At 41.4% G+C, this 20,682-nt stretch overlaps 1 protein-coding gene across 1 annotated transcript in view; it reads left to right on the forward strand.

The window, feature by feature from the left end:
* Nucleotides 1-20,682, forward strand: part of LAMA2 (laminin subunit alpha 2) — a 340,783-nt gene that overhangs the window by 174,556 nt on the left and 145,545 nt on the right. The window contains exons 21-27 of the mRNA XM_077812149.1: nucleotides 845-1,025; nucleotides 6,023-6,159; nucleotides 9,586-9,822; nucleotides 11,548-11,691; nucleotides 18,766-18,945; nucleotides 19,801-19,989; nucleotides 20,082-20,215. Of these exons, the coding sequence (XP_077668275.1) occupies nucleotides 845-1,025; nucleotides 6,023-6,159; nucleotides 9,586-9,822; nucleotides 11,548-11,691; nucleotides 18,766-18,945; nucleotides 19,801-19,989; nucleotides 20,082-20,215 (1,202 nt within the window). The remainder of the gene's footprint in view (nucleotides 1-844; nucleotides 1,026-6,022; nucleotides 6,160-9,585; nucleotides 9,823-11,547; nucleotides 11,692-18,765; nucleotides 18,946-19,800; nucleotides 19,990-20,081; nucleotides 20,216-20,682) is intronic.

Consider the following 20,682-nt stretch of genomic DNA (forward strand, 5'->3'; position numbering starts at 1 on the left):
TTTTACCTTAATGCTTTCCCCCCCCTGTTTTGGCAGCAAAATAGAGGGTTCAGTTGTTTTTTTGTAAGTTATCTCTATGCGTTATTCACAGAGTGCTGTAGTCATATATACTGTTTGACAAATGTGTGAGAAATGGTCCCTGGCCCAAGGAGGTGAAATCTATCCTCCCATTCCATCCTGTTTCCCTTCTGTGGGAGCAAGAATGGGCCTGAAATCAGACAAATAAAAATCATAATGATAATGTGCAAAGCATATAGCAGACTATGCTGAAGCATAGGTCAGTATTTGTATTTATTCAGTTAGCTTATGACTATAACCTTCAAAAATATCACAATCCAAATATTCAGTTCAGCAAGATGGAGCCGGCATTCCAGCCAGGTTAAATGGCAAAGTTCTATAAGTGACCTTTTAGAGCGGACTTCAAAATCTCCCTGCTAAAATAAATTGCTATACTTAGGGATGCCTTATGAGTATGTCTTTGGGAGGTTGTTTGCAATCTGATTACCCTCTATTTCTACATGTGTCGGTAGGTTCTAGAAACAGACATCATAGGAAAATTCATCAGGTTTACACAGCAACACAAAGTGCCCTAATTCTAATAAACATTGGATCAAATACTTAAGTTCTTACTCAGATCAGAGCCAGCAAGATACGTCATGTCCTCAACTCAAAGGCTTTAGGATCTGGCCCTTTATTTTTAATTTATTTCAGATTATTCTTATTGCCGTTGAGGAGGAAAGAACTCAAATAAACCCTCTGCCCCCAGCACTTTTACTGTTTAACTCTTTGTTCTGTAGATAGACCTTGTCTATACTAAATGTTCTTCCTCTGTCTTATGTGGCAGCCTGGAACATTTGGTCTACAGTCGTTTAGAGGATGTGTTCCCTGTAACTGCAATTCTTTTGGTTCCAAGTCCTTCGACTGTGATGAGAATGGACAGTGCCATTGCCAGCCTGGCGTAGCAGGAAAGAAATGTGATCGCTGTGCTCGTGGGTTTTATAACTTTGAAGAAGGAGGATGCACTCGTACGTAAACAATGAGGTCCCATTTCATGGCCTGTTGCAAATTTTTCCCTTCTCAATCTGTAGCATGTTCTTCCTTGAACTATCCTACGCTATATCTAAGGTGGGGGCATTGCCATGGGCCGAGCTGCATACAGAGAGAAAACAAGATAATATGGAGTGACCCACTCTTACCTCTTTTTATAGCCAAGCTGCTATATCATGGGTATGCATAAAAGGCATAGGGACAGAGCTGGTCAGGAATTTTTTAATTAAACATTTTTTGGTCGGAAAATGGTGATTCATGTAAACTTTTTGCAGAAATGATCAGTCAGGAAGGTTTCTCAGGTCATGGATGGAATTTCTGGTCAGAGAGTGAGCCCTACAATAGCCCAGTGGCTAGGGCACCAGGAATGTGGGATACCCAGGTTCAGAGTCCCTGCTCTGAATAAGGGGTAGAGAGAGTGAAAAGGACACTGTCCTGGTTGTTAGGGCACTCACCTAGGATATGGGAGACTCACTGACTCGCCATGAAATAAGGAGTAGCTTCAGCAGATGATATTGAGAGAAGAGCCACACCTGAATATCCCATACTCCAATGGCTTGGGCAGTCTTCTGGATGGTGGGAGACCCCTGTTCAAATTCCCTCTCTACATTAGCCAGAGTGGGAATTGAATCTAAGTCTCCCACATCTCTCATGCCCTAACATCAGGGCTAAAGTTATAGGGAGGGCAGCAGCAGGACCCCCTCCTTGTTTGGCCATTTTGTTAAGTAAGCCCTTGAAAGGAATGGGAAACAAAATCAGTTTTGTTTAATCTGAAATGGATTTTTTTTTCAGTTTGCCTGAATTTTCACAATTTTAGTGTTCAGTTCTACCTAAAATGAATTTTTGTTCATTTTTTCCAAAAATTCCTATGAACCAAAAAATCAGTTATTCACTCAGCTCTAACGGTAACTGCCATCACCAAGCTCTTAGTGCATAAAACAAGAGAACTGTGAATGGAGTTCATGATTGGTAGAGCTGGTCAGGAATTTTCCAACAAAATTTTTTTTTCAGGAAATGCCAGTGTGTTGAAACCAATTTTTTTCACAGAAACATATCTGTTTCAGCAAAGCTTCTGTTGGGAAGGATTCTCAGGTCTGTATTTCTTTGGGGAGGGGTAGAGAGAGCTCAAGACCCACCCAGAATAGCCAGGAGCCCAGTGTTTGGGGAACTCATGCAGGATATGGAATACCCAGGTTCAAGTCCCGGGTCCAAATCTGGGATAGCAGAGACTTGAACCTGGGTCTCCTGCTTCCTAGGGAGTGCCTAAAGCACTGGGCTATAGAGTCAGCCGCTGCTTCTGTTGATCGGTTCTGTTGGAGCTATTCCACTTTCTGTAAATATTTAACTATTCATTGGGGCAGAGGGAGCTCCTGACACTTATAGCTCAGTGGTTAGTACATGTCTGAAATCAGGCACAGCTCTAGAGTTAGTGTCTCTGTCTCTAGCTCAGTTTTGAAAGTTTTGGTTTCATTCCTCATTGGAACAGAACCAAATGTGGAAACCTCAAAGTTTTTCATGAAATGGAATTCTTGTTTTCTGGCCAACCCTAATGATTGGTCTCTTCTTCTAACAGTCACAGAACGAGAAAGCACATCCCTTTTGTGAAATCTTTCTGTCTTTAATCATCCTACAGATAATAAGAATACTTAAATACATGTTTCCCCACTCATTACAAAATGTTTTTCATGTAGTTGAGTAAGGGGCATGAAAGGACAATAAATGAGATTTTACATTAAAATCTTAAATTCTGTTTCTTCAAACACAAAAAGACGTAAGTTTAAGACAGTCTATTAAGCTGGGAAAGCAATCCAGGTAAAAAGGGAGTTTTTTGTTTTAGGAGGGGTTTTGTTTTTGTTTTTTTGACAGAAATATATTTGCTTTGTACCAGATGAGAAAGCCATTGTTAAAAAAAAAAATCCAGCTACTTAAAATCAGAAGACTCCGATTTTTAGAAGTTCTAAAATGAAGAAAATAGACAGGAAGGAATTCTGTTAAAAATGCAAGTCCCTCCCGCCCCCATCTATTTTTAGTAAGCTTTTTATATGTTGTTTCAAAAGACAAAAAATACAGGAATTGAATAATAAATCACATAGAAAAGACGGAATGTTTTTAAGTATATCAAATCATGCTCGAAAAAAGTCCATGAAAATGAGCACCAAAGAGACAGCTAAGTGTAGAATAAAATATTGGGCCTCTTTTATCTAGCATTTATCCAAGAGGAATGTAATTTAGAGATTTTTGGCATAATAAAAAAAACATAAAACCTACAAAGGTATATTATAGAAAAACAAAGTATCACAATATATTATTGACATCCGTACAGAAAAGATGTACAAGATTTCTACATGTGAATCCAGTTCTTCACCTACAACAAATGAATTCTGCTTTTATTATTTATTTTATTAAGCTCACACACGATAATTATTGTGTATTGTAATATCAATTTATTTTTAATTAAATAACATTTGTAGCGAATAGTACTAAAGTCTGGAAATCCAGAGAAGAGAATTCAAGTGTCAGACTCAGTCCCTCAGTGAGCTCTGCATGGCTGGGCCTCTACGCCAACATGCAGTCAGTGGAGCTGTGTGGGCACAGGAGTCCATCTTCATGAAGGTCATTGCAGGTTCGAGGCAAACATTTAATCATTTTCTGCAGCAGTTGATTTGTTTTAGAGAGATCAATTTTTACCCAACCACAGCCAACTGCTACGTTTCCACGCCATGCTCATGGTTTAGTTCTGGTTGGAGTAGAAATATTTTGAACAATAGAAGGCTTTTTATTGGTACATTTTACCTGTTCATTGAGCTCAATTGTGGTTGTGCCACAACCCGAAGCAAGGGGTAGTACATTGTAGTGCTGCCCTAGAAACAGACGAGGGAACAGATAGTCACTCAGGCCTGGGCTGCTTGCTCATTCCCTTTCTGCTGTAGTGGGGCGTGAGGGGGGAGTAACCGGAGCCAACCCTGTACCTGCCCTATCTATATTTTTAACCATGAGGGTCAGCAACCACTGAAACAACTTACCAAGGGTGGTAGTGGATTCTCCATCACTGGCCACTTTTAAATCAAGACTGGAGGTTAGTCTAAAAAATATCCTGAAACAGGAATTAATTAGGAAGTTCTGTGGCTTGTATCGTACAGGAGGTCAGACTAGATGTTACCAGTGGCTTTATAATCTATGAATCCGGAGCAAATTACTTTTTCCAGCATACTGATGCAGTTGCATTGGTCAGAGCCCCCACTCCTCACCTAGCTGTGGAAGCAACTCTCCCATCCAAGATGCTACCCATGATGTAGAGTCAAGAGTTGCCCTGTGCCAGCCTTCTTGGAAGTGTTAGATTGTCCATAATCTGGCCCATTATATTTTAAGATGACTCAGTTCCAGCCAATAAAGCTAAAAGAGCTGACACTTTAACTGATAGTTCTTCAATCATAATTCGTTGGGAATACCCAGAATCCAAACATTTGTAGATTTAATATTTTTTCCATGAATTCTGGTTTACTATGAAGAGCAACATTAGCTCTGATAATTGCTCCAGTTAGAGCTTTAGTGCCATCATTCTCTTCATAAAAATTCTGGATTTTATCATCTAGCTCATTGATTTATTTCTTCTATTGCTGCACTACATTGTTCTAAACTTACAATTTTATTTGAAACCGGAGTCTAATTTTGTTTGAAGAGTTTATTGCAGACCCATTAAAAGCAGAATGTGGTGAAGGAAGGGAACTAGATTTCTGTTCTACTGTTTTAACTGCTTCTGAAGCAGATGCTGTTACCCAGGGTTCTTTCAACCCAGAGCTCTTGGTAACTTTTACTCTGTGCGAGGTGGTGTCAGGAAATAAATCCGGGGAGACACGGCCGTCCCACCGATAGATGGCTGGCACAAACAGGACAACACAAAAGTGCTTTCACTTCAAGCTAAACTTTACTTAGTCTCAAGCACTTATATACACGTCCGCAACAGGTTAGTAAAACACCCCCAACCCGTGATAATTACCAAAGCTGAGTGTGGCTCTCGAATGGTACAGCGGCAGCCTGTCTGCCGGTGGGGAACACAAGATGCATTCAGAGGAAGAGTCCAGTCCTGAAGAGTCCCACCACCTCAAACTTTTCCCCCTTACTTATACATTAGTAATAGAATGACATGTCCCTTAAAGAAAACTTGTTAAGCAAGCAGTTCCAATGGGCAAGCAAAAAGCTCCTTCTGATTATTGATTAACTAGGTGTGGGTTTTTCCAGAGTTTGCAGCCTTGAGGCCCCAATAGACATTCCTGGGGCACATCCTGCTCTTCTAAAATCCATGTATCAGCAACTTCAACACAATTCTTATCAGGAAGGACGCGGGGTCAAGCTGCCCTCTTTGTGGCACCCAAAAACCCCCCTCCCCTCCTGCCTTAGTTAAACTGAGACTGCTGAATGGCCAATTTATAGCCTGCTGACTTGGCTGCTTTTAACAATAAGCCATAGTGGTTTCAGGCACTTTACTGGTTTGCCAAAGTCTCCCGGTACAATGCAACTAAAGGGGATCTCAGTGGTGAATGTGGGTTTTCTGCTGTCCACATTATTAGCGCCACTTGGAGTTGCAATCAGTTCAGTGGTAGGATATTTATTCAGACTACCTCTCTTATTCTCTTTCTGCCACCTCTTTAGAGGCAAAAGGATGAAAAGAAGGGGAGCCAGGAAGATTTGATTTTTTTAAAAAATATCTCCCTCTTAAAATAGAAGTGCTTGCCTACAGTGAGCCTCTCTGCAGAGAAATTCCAGCAAAGAACAAGAAGTGGAGAGGAACCCTTAGACTTCAAAAGGGAACAAGAGGAAGGAATAACTTTATTTCATATAGATATAGATATATGACAACAGAAAAGTGTCATGTAGTGAAAGCTCTGATGAAAATGGACTTAACCTTGCTCTCTCTATGTCAGGGAGAGAGGATGACTTTATCTCTGTTTTATTTCTCTATCTCTCTCCCCTGAAGCTTGTGAGTGTTCCCATCTTGGTAATAATTGTGATCCAGTCACCGGCCGTTGTGTGTGCCCTCCCAATACAATAGGAGAGAAGTGTGATAAATGTGCACCAAATTACTGGGGTCATGACATTGTCAGCGGGTGCAAGGTGAGTGGATCTCTTATTTTCTCTCTGTGTGTTCCATGTTTTCTATGGTGTAAAGTACAGTAGTTTGAAGCTACAATACAATTTTAGGCTTGTAAAGAGCCACGTGGTTGAGTTTTGAGTTTTGCAATTTGAGTTTTGTGTTTTGAGTTTTGCAATTTTAGGCTTGTAAAGAGCCACGTGGTTGTGTTTTGAGTTTTGGTATCAATCAGGGAAACAATATAGGTGCTGATGACCTGTATCTGAATACTGCAGACTCTCTGTCCTGGCATACAATCTGTTATTTGCTGCATCACCAGATCTGTTTGAACCATATGTTCATCCGTGGTGAAGCTGTTGGATATTGTTTGTTTATGATTTCTGTATTATAGGTATATTAACTCAACTGGGAAGATTACTGTTACTGTTCAGGGCCCCACTATGGTCCATCAAGGGCACCCACTCTTAGTCTTCTAGCACTCCAGCGATTACCTCTCTTGGGCGGAGATGCACATTTCTCTCCCTACTGATGGGCAGGCTGCACAGCTCCCTGCCTACTCTGAATTCATCAGCAAGGCAGACTGACTCAGGAGGCCGCTTTGCCTTCCTTCCTCAGAGACTATAAACAGCATAACTGCCGTTATGTTAAGTTACTGTGCAGATCTTTCAAAGCAAGTGCATTTCTTCTTAAGATGAAAGCATTACAGAGAAAACATATTAAAAATAATAACAGAACCTGCACACATGCTAATAAGCTTACCAGAGATCACACCCTGACTGCAGGAAGGGCTCTGGCAGGTGAACAGTCCTTCAAACCCCACCTAGGGGGTTGCCAGTGATTACAAGTTCATAATCACCTTGGCTCACCCATGAATCTGCAAGTCTCTCCTTTATACAGTCTGGGTCTTTGACTTGATAATAGTTGATTCATAGACAATGGGTTTCTCCTGAGGGTGTACCTTCAAAAGACTGGTGTGGGGGGTGTTGCATAACTGGAGGTATTAAATTTGCATACACCTCCCCTAGAGATTTCCTCGAGACAGGGCTGGCTGTAGGCATCAGCAAAGCTAGCAGGTGCTTGGGGTGGCACATTTCTAGGGGCGGCATTCCGGCGCCAGCCATGCCGCCCCTAGAAATGTGCCCCCCTGCCCCAGCTCGCCTCCGCCTGCTCCCCTGAGCGCGCCACCCCCACCGCTCGGCTTCTCCCCCTCCTTCCCAGGCTTGCCGCGCACAGAACAGCTGTTTCGTGCGGCAAGCCTGGGAGGGCGGGAGGAGAAGCCGAGTGGCGGCGCGCTGGGGGGAGGCGGCGGTGGTGGAGCGGAGGTGAGCTGGGGCGGGAAGCGGTTCCTCTACACCCCTCCATTACTTCCTGCGCTCCCCCCCCTCGGTCACCTCCGCTCTGCCTGTTTCCCTGAACACGCTGCCTCTCCCTTGCCTGAGAGGGAGGGGGAAGAAGTGAAGCGGCAGCATGTTCAGGGGAGCAGGCGGAGTGGAGGTGAGCTAGGGCGGGAGGTTGCGGGGGGTGGAGCCACAGGAAGCAATGGAGGGGGAATGTGGCATGCCCAGGGGAGGAGGCGGGGTTGGGGATTCAGGGAAGGGGTGGAGTTGGGGCGGAGCTGGGGGTTGCGGGGGATGAAAAAAAAGCCGGGGCTGCAAAAAATTTTTTTGCTCGGGCTGGCAAAAATCCTAGAGCCTGCCCTGCTTGGAGAACCACTTAACTTTAAAAGTTCTCATTGTTTCTAACAGTCTTTTGAAGCTCATAACACTTCCCAGGAATTAACACTTTAATAACTGCTGCAATTATGCCAGAAGAGTGTGCTTTGCCTGAACGTAGTCATATACCATTAATGACCTTCCTGAAAGGGTTGTTTCTCATCTAGCTCAAGCGGCTCACTAATTATGTAGAATCTTTTCCTAGTGTGTTTAAAGCTCCTCTTGTAAAATCTTTGCCTTTTTGCTGCAATATAGAATGCTTGGCTTGAAACCAGCCTAACGGGGTGAAGACCCTTATCTGAGCTGTGGAATCCATTCTCTGTTTGTCTTTTGTATGAGTGTATTAGCATGGCAGCTGCTATGGCACTACCTAAATGAATAATGATATATCAGTCACATCTTCCCTTCTCGCATGTTGCAACTAATTTCTCGAGGTGAGGTGCGAATGCCTACTCCACTTGACCTCTTAGTGGAGCAGGTTTCAGAGCCTGTCATAACTCTCAGGCTGGAGGATGCGGCATAAAACTGGCTCCTTGCAAAAGAAACATTCTAGGTGATTGTTATTTAGGTTTTTATCTTGTACCCCGAGCTATTTCTCCGTGTGGTGAACAATTTGTTCTCTAGGATTTATCTTGCAGCATAACATATTGAATAAGCAAACTGCTTTGAAAAGGTTTTAATTCTTAGACTGTACAGCAGCCTGTCAAACATTTGCTAACCATTAGTGTTTCTGTTGCAGTCAGTAAAGATTGAGTGCGTGTCTGTCATATAAATGACCTATGCTGTGAGCAGGTCTTTTAAATTCAGATGGGATCCTGTAGCTAGTCATGTTAACAAGGTTTTAATTTTGAGTGGAAACTAAATCTGCAAATTTTGTTCCTCTCCCTGCCAGCTTTACTACTTTAATTTTAGTGAGTGTGTGTCCAGGCCAGTGACTGTGGCAACTTGTACTAGCGGCACTGGAACAATGTTGCTATTGCAATCAAAGTTTCTTGATATGAGGCTCCCATCACGCCACTGATTACATTGAATGTTTTCTGCTAGCATTGCCGAGTAGTCACAATGATACTCCTGAGGGATTGGTTCTTCTACCTTTTGGAGGCCTTCAGCTTCTCTGACTACCTGCTTCTCTAGAGGACCATATGCAAAGTCAGTTCTGTCTGCACTGCGACGTGTTGTCCATGCACTGGAACCTAATTAATAATCATTGCACTAGTTCTGGTGGGACTCGGTGGCACTGGGATTGAGACCTACGGCAGCCGCAGGTCTGGCAATGTTGTCTCAGCCTGCCCTGCACCAGATGTCAAGATTTGTTTGTGGGTTTAACAAAACACATTATATTTCTCACTCTGCTACCTCAGACTCAGAGGCCACACACCAGGCCACTAGACTGGTTCATTTACAACGCATAAGCCTCAAGTGATAAATAAAATATGATGAAAATAATATTGTAAATACATGTTGTTTCACTTCCGGCCCCTCTCTTACCCTAACTAGATTGTGGCCTTCTGATACAGATGCATTGCTGTTAACATTGGAAATACATTACTGTATACGAACTCCCAAGTAACCTGTGTTCATCTATGGCTGCAAATGACAAGACTTCCTACAAGAAATGGAGTACTTGTGGCACCTTAGAGACTAACAAAATTATTTGAGCATAAGCTACAGCTCACTTCATCGGATGCCTACAAGAAATGTGATTAAAATCTACTGTCGTCTCTCTCTTCTTTATAGGCCTGTGATTGCAGTGTGGTTGGATCCCTCAGTTTCCAGTGTAACTCAGATACAGGCTGCTGCTCCTGCCACCCTAAATTCGCTGGAGACAAATGCACTCAGTGCAGACCGGGATATTGGAAATACCCACAGTGCATTCCCTGTGACTGCTTACTGGCAGGGACTGATCCTCAGACTTGTGATGCAGAGACGGAAAAATGTTCATGCGTTGATGGTACAGGGCAATGTAGCTGCAAGGTAAGGCAATGAGGTATGCAAGCTGACTTAATGGTGCCATGGGAACCTGCTTCAAAGTTAGTGGGAGTTTGTACTCGCTTATCACGACAGATTGTTAGTGAGATAACTTGGGTTTAACTACAGTAAACACAAACTCTGTTAGCTGCTTGTAATAGTAGCCCTTTTTTCCTGGCCAAGGGTCTTGGAACTAGAGGGAGAAACAAACAATTAAATGTTACACTAGGTTGCTCTTTCATCCACTAAAGCTTAATAAAGCAAGTTCCTAAATGTGGCCTTGACTTAGATTTTTTTCTTATTTTAAGTTTTTCTTCCTGTCCTTACAGAACTGTTACCATGTTGGCCATATTCACTGTAGAAAATCAGCCGTTTGGCAAATTAGAATGACTTTTTGGGTGATAGCAACATTTGGGCCATATCCCATAGTCCTTAATTAATCCTTACTGGGACATTGACTTCAATGGGAGCTTTTTTGAGTAAGGCTATAGAATTTGTCACATTAATACTCATGCATCTCATCAGAGTGACTCCATTTTAGGATCCTTCATTCTGTTTCAATATCCAGACATGCAGAGAGAGTAGACAGCTAGTAATTAAGGAAGAGGGAGCTGAAATAACTATTATTGCTTGATAATTCTTTTATCAAATGGACATTAGTCGACACATTTTAGGCCTAAAGTATAGCTCCCAAAGGGAGAAAGGAGATTTTACAAAGCCTTATAAAGAAATGTTTTCTTTGGTTGGTTGGGTTTTAAAATTTTGATGAAAGCAGTTGTTTACTTACGTGATCCTGGCCACTTTGTGAATCAAAAAACAACAGCATGGAGCTCCTATATAAGAATCAGAAACCGTAACTGAGTAGGACCAAAAGCGGTGACATTGACCATTTAAGGCTGATAGGAAAAAAAAAGTTAAACAAAAGATGTAAATGAAATTAGATAGTCAACATTCTTTCAATTTTAATACTCTGATTTGGTGTTAGTAATAGAAATAGAGATTTTTTTTCCTGGTATGTTTTATATTGACATTGTTCTTTAAATAAAAGATTCAGCTCTTTAATATTGGCTGTGAGTGTTTAAAATGCCACAGAATTGGTATAAAAATCCTTTCAAAAAGGCTCAGTGTAAATGATGGGTACATCCAGTGATACACAGTCTAGCTTTCTTTATTGGGAATAATGGCGTAGTGGAATTAAAAGTATTGACATTACAACAGTAAATAGCTGCACATTTCAGCCCTTTATATATTGTTCAATGACGCGGAAAAACAATCAGATGAAGAGAGAAAGTGGGAATGTTTTACCGCCCTTGATAGTTCTATAAAAATAAATTCCTCAGCTAGTACAGTCAGTACTGTACCTTAAATATTCTGACGTGTCAAGATAAACTCATAGCAGACAAAAGGTTTGATTAACTCATCAATTTTGGAGGGCATAATTTCACTGATTTTATCAATAAGCTATTAAGCACTTCATATCAAAAGTGCAATTTGTTGTCCTACAAGTACCTCTACCAACATGGAGCCAGCAGCCTCTGCCCATACTTATCTAGTGGATGGAGGTATGATATATGTGTGATTGGAGGCTGAAAACCATAAGCCTTAATTTTTTCCTTAAACCTACTCTTCTCATCCAAATCCCTTTATTGTGCATGGGCTGTGGGGCATGGGGTTGGTTTTGGTTTTTGGTGTGTCTAAATAAAGCTCTTCCCTGTGCTCTTTCTCTTGCAGGTTAATGTGGAAGGTGTCCACTGTGACAGGTGCAGGTCTGAAATGTTTGGACTCTATGCCAAAAACCCACTTGGCTGCAACAGCTGCTATTGCTTTGGTCTGACTACTCAGTGCAGTGAGGCAAAGGGACTGATCCGCATGTGGGTGAGTAGGGAACTGCTGAGCCGTGTAATGTGATAATGTAGTTTCCTGCTGGCTTCTTTTAGTCAGGCACAGAGAGGTAGCTAGGAAATGGCAAAACGTTTAAGCAATCTTTTCCCCTGCGTACTTTGAGAAGTAGAGAGAGGAGCATGTTCCATTAGACAATCAGGGTCAAGGCATTACAAAAAATTGTTTGATAGTGTAATAGATGTCAAGCCAAAGTAAAGCTATTAAAACCCAGTAAAAAGCAGTGCATTCAAGTGTGGGAAAATTGTACGGTGAAGATCCAGCACACTAGAGCACTGACACAGAGATGAGAATCAGAACTTGTTGCACAGTTTCCCTAACCATATTCCAGGGTCATTGTTGCTTGTAGTTAAATATGTTGATTTGATTTGATTAACTCCTCATTTTTCCCCTTATAATTTTTTTTAAAGTCGTGCTTGTGATAGATGCTGATCCATTTAAATCCTGGGTTGGTGGGTGGAGCCCAACTGAACAACAAAAGACCTGTCCCCCCAGAAGAGAGAGGTACCACAGATCCCATGCTGGATTGACAGTCCTCGTGACTGAAGCCCTTTGTTTATCTCTAGCACTTTTTCTTCCCTCCTGATAGACGGAGAGGGTTTCCAGATGAGCTGTGTTGGTGCAACTTTATCAATCCGACGTGGGTTGGGACGAGAGGAAGGTGATAAGACCAGTCATGCCACAGAGCTAATGAAAGCATCAATCCTTTTGCAAACTCTGTTTTGGTCTTTACATGACGGAATAAAGCTGAAGCATTATTTAAAGCTGGGGTTTTTTTTATTCTCTATTTATTCGCTCCTCTTTGAATTCTGAGATTTAAACAAGACTTTGCAGATTCACATTATAGGCTACCTGGGCCTTTATAGTTTTGAATACTCCAGTCTATCTCAAAACAGAGTCAGTGCCATTTGAAAAGCCATAAATTCACAAACTTCATGCAGCTGATGAAAATCTTTAATGCAGTTCACGTGTGTTAACCATTTTCTTGCTGGCTGATGTACTTGGTGAATAGTAGCAAGACCCACTCCAGGAACAAGACTTTGAAGTTGGCAGCTGGAATGAATACTTCCAAGTCCTGTCACTGAACAACAGCTCCTGAGAATATAATCAGCACAATAATTGAATACCGTGCTGTGCCTCTCCTCTTCCTCAGTGCCCAAATGGCATTTTATGAAACCCAGATGTTATTTCTTCATTAGCTTAATTGTTGTTCCTGACTCCTTAGCATTATGGTGTCTGCATTTCTGATTTTTTATTTTATTGTTCTCTGTGTTTGTCCAGCTTGCTGCATGCTTTCTATGAACAATCTCGGTAATTCTGGGCAGAAGTTATTCCAGTTTTCTTTTAACCACAGCAGTGATTTGGCTGGCATATTATTGGTTTTCTTTCAGTGAGGTTGCTAACATCTAAATAGTTGTGGAATACCATTACATTATCCAATCAGTGCGACTTTTGGGCTCACACAGTTTAGTGTATTTGAGAACACAGTAATTTGTTTGAATTTTAAATGAAAAAGATGCAAGTGGGGCTGGGCAGTACAATGAGTTCATGCACTTGCCTGAGACTCAAAACAGATTAGAACTGGAAAAGGAGATATTTTATTGTGGTACAGGATCACATAAACAACTGATCTGTCTACATCTCAGAAAAAGTTCCTCATTCCCACGCCCTGTTCCCGCCCCAAACCTCAGGAAGAATGCTCAATACAGCCTTAGGGCTGCTAATAGTAAATAGATATTCTCACACTGGTCACCAGGTTTCACCAATCATAACAAAAATACCTAAAACATTACACTCCTTCCCCTCTAAATCATTCCTAATAATAAACATAAAACATTAACATTGCAACAACAAAATAAAACATCCTGACTAATTGGCTGGGTACACTACCTCAAACCTCAGGCAAATGCAAGGGATTTTCTGCCATGGCTAGCATAATTGCCTTATCTTTGGGCTCCCCTGAGACCTCTTCCACTTGGTTCCCCAAGAATTCAGTCTGACTCCAGTCTCATTACTCAGGTTCTTTTGTTTGGCATACAGGAAAGCTACAGTGAGTGGATCAGACTCAAATGTGGGTGGGTGTAGGTCATACCTCACAAACCTCTTCCTTTGTATACATTTACACATGACATTGGATCCCCCACACATTTTGGGATTGGCTTTGTCACTTTGTAGGAACCAATCCCTGTACATCATGCTCCGTCCATACACTGTCCATGCACAATTTATTCCTTACCTCATCTTATATTTCAGGAATATCTTACCTGTTGTTATCTTGACCACTGTAAATGATTCCCTGGGTGTTCCCCCTTATCTTAGTTAGTACAGACGTTTTGTTTCCAGCCTGCTGATCCATTTGTCTCCTTAATTCTGTCTCCCAAGAAATGAGGCCTCACCCATGTCCATTACTCATGTCAAGCCTACACCTTACTACTACAAGTCCAGTCTATCTCTAGGTTTGGGAGATTTTCTGGAACTGTACAATGGAAACACCTGCAATCCTTGATCAGTAGCAGGTGCAGAAGGACTTTCTGATAATACAATCATCTCTGCAGTCCAAGTCTCACTATTTCTGGAAGTAACAATTGGGTAGTCTAATGACTCTGCAACTCCTGTTACTTCAATATCCAAATGAGAATTGTCTAGTGACTTCCCGTGGTACTGCAGATGAACATGACTGTGATATCTATAAATGTGCCTCCCATCTGATAACTCAGTTACCCAACAAAGTGGTTTTGCATGTGCTATGATGCGAACAGGTAACCAGTTCGTGCCGTAAGAGCATATACTGCATTATGTGCACCTTCTTGGTGACACTCAGACATCATAGTATAACTTTTGTGCTGCGTGCTTTTCCTTCAACTTAACAGCTTTAACAGAGTGTAGAGAGTCCAAATGAGTTCTTAGTTTCCTTCCCATTAAGAGTTTCGGCAGGTGACTTTCCTGTTGTGGCTACCGGCATCATGCAATACTGGAAAAAAAGCCTGGTCATTTTGGCTTCTATGCCATCTTCTCCATTCCCTCTTTTATGATTTGGACAGCCCACTGTACTAGGCCCTTGAGGAAGGGTGATTTGGTGCAGTCCTACTGTATTTGATGCTGGATTTTTTTCCCATAAATTCCTGAAATACAGCACCAGTGAGCTGGGGACCATTGTCACTCATCACTGTCTCAAGAAATCCAAAAGTGGAAAATGTAAGTTCAAGTTTATCAAGTGTAGCCTCAGCTGTGGAGGAGGACATTGCGTATGCCTCCGTCCATTTTGAATGAACATAAATTATTATTAAAAACGTTTTCCCCATAAATGGACCTGCATAGTCTACATGAAGCCTCACATAGGGTCACTGAAACCACCTGCATGAGTGCAAAGGAACTTTCAGTGGAGTATGACGGCTAGATTGTGCAACAGTGTGTGGTTTGCCAACAGTCTCGATTTTCTGATCCATTCCCGGGCACCACACACAACTGAACATGACCCCCTTCGTGTGAACAATGCCAGGATGTGCTTCATGTAACAACTTCAATACCACTGGTTTGGAGGTATGATCACTCAGGATTCTAATAATAAGCACCCAATCTGGACACGTGAAGAATCCTTTAGGAAGTAATAATGTTGGAGCTCTGTGCTTACTCTCTCTGTCCAGCCAGTTGTAACCATTCTCTGCACTCACAATAATAATGGGTCTCACTCTGTCTCTCTTTTTATCTGTGCTGCCTCAATTAGAGAAGTGGACAGTAGTACAATATGGAGGATGGTTCCTATAGGTTGAGGTACTCTGGGCGGGCTATCCGGTAAAGGAAGTCTACTCAGAGCATCTCAATGCTTTTCTAGGTTTATAATCAAACTCATAGTCATAAGCTGGTAAAGTGAGAGCCCATCTCTGAATTCTGGCACATACCATAGGGGGTACAGATTTGTGCTCACCAAACAGATCTTTCAGAGGTTTATGGTCTGTGCATAACAAAATGCCTGCCATATAGGTAAGAGTGAAACTTCTTTACCCTCAAAGACTACTGCTAGCCCTTCTCATTCTGGTTTTGGGGGGGAAATTCTGCTGGAGCTAGTGACCTTGTTGCATTACTGATTGGATGCTCAGACCCATCTGACATTCAGTGGGCTAGTACCACTCCCATCCCATATCATGAGGCATCATAAGACAAGACTAGCTTTTTCTGGATTTCATAATGAACTAAAAAGTTTGACTGCAGCAATTCCTTTGCTTCTGCAAAAGCTATTTCTTGTTTTTGACTTCACTAGAATTTTATCCCTTTCTGTAATAGTACAGTTGCCGTTTGGGTAAAAATTTGGCTAGAAAGGACACGGACTTTGGTGGTGGTGCCTTCTCCTCTAGAGAATGTAAACCAGTTGCATCAGTTTTGTTTCCAGGTATGTTACTCCAGCAGACTGAAAAATACACTTCTCCATCTTAAGATGCATACTGCTTCAGCCAATTATTGTAGGACCTGGTCCAAATTTTGCAAGTGTTCTGACTCAGATTCCCCTGTAATCAGGATATCATCAAGGTGGACTCAGACACGTGGCATGCCTTTGTATAAATTGTCCATTGCCCTTTGATAAATACTTGGCTCTGCTTACACTCTGAAGGGGAGGCAGTTGTAATGAAACAACACCTTGGGAGTACTGATCATTACATAGCTGTTAGAACCATCGTCCAGAGGTATTTGGAGATTTGCATTACTTAAATCAGTTTTTGTGAAAGGTTTTCCCACAGATAAGGTAGCATACAGGTCTTCAATCCTGAGGAGTGGATATCTATCTAACTTGGCCACACGGTTGTAGTCCCAGCATAGCCTCACTCCACCAACTGATTTCAACACTGGGATAATAGGAGCAGCCTAGACTGAGAATTGGACAGGCTCAGTAATACCAGCTAGCTGTAATTGGTCCAGTTCTGGGTCTACCTCATGGTTCTTGGCATAGGGTACTTGACTTGGCTTAAAGAAACATGGTTCAGCATCTGGATCCATGTAAATTCTGCCAGTGACCCCTTTCAAAGTAACAAGACCCTCCTTGAACAGCTCTGAGTGTTTTTTCAAAAAGTGCTTCTACATGTAGCATATAGAGATGGCTGGTAACTGCCCTGTTACATTTTAATAGCTTTAACCAGTCTTACCCGAGGAGGCTGGGACCTTCCCCCTTTGCTACTCCTAAAGGTAAGCATAGCTTTTGATCCTGGTATCCCACCTCCACATTGACTTTACCTCTCACTGGAACTTGTTCTTCTGTATATATACATAACACCACCTTTGCTATTCCCAGCTATAGTGTATGGTTCCTTGGCCACAACTGGTGATGTGTAACTTCACTGATTATAGATAGAGAAGCTCCTGTATCAGTTTCCATGGTTATTCTTTGTCCATCAATTGTAACATCCACTTGCAGTGCCATCTCCTTTTGGCTTTTGTTGGTAACATTAAACGTCGTATACCTCAAGTCCTCAGTTCCTCTTCCTTCTCTGCAATATGACAAGCCTCTTTCTTGTGACCCACATTTTCCCTTCCATATGTCCATTTTGTACAGCATGCTTTTGTAAGATGACTTCACTTCTGGCAAATCCAGCACTCTGTAGCCTTATATGGGGAGGGGTATTTGGTCATGTTTCTCCTCACCTCTAAAGCAATGTTGTGTGTTCGTAAGGAGGTACCTCTGTTTAATTAAAGATTCATTTATTTTGTGTGAAATGCTGGACAATTTGTGTATGGCAGGTCCCCACAACAGTTTGGCTATCTAACTGTTGTTTAGTGCTTCCCTATAAATCCAAAACATGCTGCGTACCTACTTCCATACCTTACGCTATTTCCAGAGCTTTGTCAAAACTAAGGTGGACTCTGCCAACAAACATCTTTGAACTCTTTCATCACTGAACCACAGATAAGTCTATCCCACAGCATGGCATTTACTGTATCTCCAAAACCACAAAGCTCTGATAAATAACGCAGTTCTTCTACAAAAACTATTGTGGACCACATTCCAGGCTGGTGGGAGAAACGGTTAAATTCAAAATGCTGCACAATCTCTGGTGGCCTGGGGTTGTAATGGTGCAAGACAACTTTAACCAGCTCATCAAAGGATTTGGCATGGGCCTTTTCCAGTGCCACCAAACTTCTAATTAAACTGTATGTTTTTGCTCCAAAAACTCTCAATAACATGGCATGTTTCTTGTTATCATCCTCTTTACCATTTGCAATGAAGTACTGCGAGAATCTCTGAGTACTGAATCCAGTTATCCCATTCTGCATCATACTCTTTCATTTTTCCATATTCAGCCATATGGAAAGGCAAAAAAAGGTTGTTACTTGCACAGTATGTAGAACTGTCTGATGGTTGTTTTCAGTTTATCCTCATTGCCAATGTAGTGTATGGAGACCCAAAATGGATTAGAACTGAAAAAGGAGATATTTTATTGTGGTACAGGATCACAAAGACAACTAATCAGTCTCCATCTTGGAAAAAATTCCTCACATTGCTCCAACCCAGTGGCGCATGCTCAGTACAGTCTTAGAGCTTCTAATAGTAAATAGTTATTCTCACATTCGCTGTCCGGTAGCAATAATGTAACAAAAATGCCTATATTACGCCTGTCTACCCTGTAAGTCTAGATCTTAGTGAAAATAAGAGGTGTGTTTCATCGTAATATAAGATTCTCAGACTCTGTACAGAGGTGTGGCCCAGGACTGAAATAACAGACATATCAAAGTCTTATGAACAAGCTACATTGGCAAAGGTCTGTGAAGAGCTTGCAGACACGTGCTCATATCACACGGTGTTTGGCTCTAGCCAGTGCTGCTTTTTCCTCACTGTCATGAGCACTAAATGCAAAGGGCTAGATGGTGGAACTCTTACAGTGCACAACACTTACTCAAATAGTTCTGTTTAGTGGGACTACGCACATGACTAAGGGCTAGTGTGAAAGTAAGTACAACCAGATTTTAAGAGAATAAAAAATAAAAGAATAATGAGACTTTGCCTACATGAAAAAAGCTTGAAAAAATATTTTTTTTTCTTTTTAATCCCTTTAATACATGCAGCTGATGTTGAAGCCGGAACAGATGGTTCTTCCACTGGTAGATGAAAACCTTCAGGACAATACTACCAGAGGGGTTGTATTCCAGCATCCAGAGATAGTAGCTAACATTGAACTGGTGATGCAAGATCTCCAATCAGAACCTATTTACTGGAAACTTCCAGAGCAATTTGAAGGACGAAAGGTAAAGATGATTTCTTTGAATTCTGACAAAAATTGACATTTTATAAATGCTTCTGATTCCTCTATTGGGAAAATTACAGCAAACTGGAAGGTGCTTGCAAAGAATAAATATTTTTGTCAGTACCGTTTGTCAAGGAAAAATTGTCACAAAAATAATTGGAAATTCTATTAATTGTCATCAAAACTTGGAATCCTATCCAACATCAATACTATCTTAAACTAGATATTTAATCATATAAATATATAAGAAATATGCTGCTAATGGGAATTTTATTGTCCATCGAAGGCAATGATAGCCAACAGATCTGTCAGGAATTCCAGATTTTACCTTGTGATTTTATTTATTTGCACAAGATGGAGCTTTTCACAAAACTACTACTAAAAAAAAGGTGGGGGGATTGTATTAAGTTAATATTTCACTCAGGTGACTCCCTGCCTCTCCCAATCTGACAGAAATGTTACACAAGCTTTGTATGTCTTGTGTAGACACAGTTTGTTGAAAATGTTTGAAACAGCCTTCTCTTTGGGCCTTTTGCACCTCTGTGGCTCTATTGTGTGTTGCACATTTGAAGTCCCCTGATTGGGCTCATGGGAATGTTGATATTCCCACAGACTCTCACAAAGAGGGACATTTATTTTTACAGTTCTGCAGAAACAGATTACCTTCATGTATGTCTGTGCACAATCCTTGATCTCCATGTATTCCAAGTAGCACATGCCTCTGTGTACACACACACACACACACACGCGCGCGCACGTATTTATACATCCATTTGTAATACTTACATATCCATCATGTATACACAGAGATATATTTGTAGCTAACTGTAACTGGTATCTCTGTTTGCTTCGTTAGCTGACTGCTTATGGAGGGAAACTGAAATATGCTATCTACTTTGAAGCACGCGAGGAGACGGGTTTTGCTACCTATAATCCTCAAGTCATCATCAGAGGTGGGCCTCCTACACGTACTAGAACTATCATCCGGCATATGGCTGCCCCTTTGATTGGCCAGCTGACGAGGCATGAGATAGAGATGACCGAGGTAACGTTTTAGTCAGTTCTGTTTCAGAATGTTAACCCTTGGTTCTGTTGATACTGTTAACTGGCTGGCTTTTGTGTTACTGTTTTCTTCAGCATGAATGGAGATATCATGGTGATGACGCAAGAGTCAGTAGTACTGTGACACGTGAGGACTTCATGGATGTGCTGTACAACATTCATTACATTCTTATTAAGGCTTCTCATGGCAGCATCATGAGACAAAGCAGGTAACAATTTCATGCAATAGCCTGAAATACTGCAGTCATCCCAGCTAATTCACTTGAGACTTCAAACTGAATTTTTAATCCAGGCACAAAATCAGAGGGATGTACAAGAAGAGTAGGGTGTCCAGTATAGCTGGAGAAGTGGAAGAAAGGAATTGTATTAAGAGAAAACCATAATTATTGTAGCCAAATGAGACTTTTATTCTCAGTATCCCAAAGTCAAGAAAAAAGCAAAAATATATTTTGTAAACAGATTTGAATGCTATGCAAATATTGTGTTATTATATAAATATGAATTTTGGCCTGTGAAATATTTGTCTCTTGGCAATCAGTAGTGAATAAATGATTAGTGATGCAAATAGTGCCCAGTTAAAATGACACTAGGCATATATAGGCAAATTAAAAGTAATAGGCTACAAATATCTCTATCAAGATATAGAATTTCGAGAAGGTACTACTATGGTGGTAGA

The sequence above is a fragment of the Eretmochelys imbricata genome, chromosome 3, assembly GCF_965152235.1.
Source record: "Eretmochelys imbricata isolate rEreImb1 chromosome 3, rEreImb1.hap1, whole genome shotgun sequence".
NCBI lineage: Eukaryota > Metazoa > Chordata > Testudines > Cheloniidae > Eretmochelys > Eretmochelys imbricata.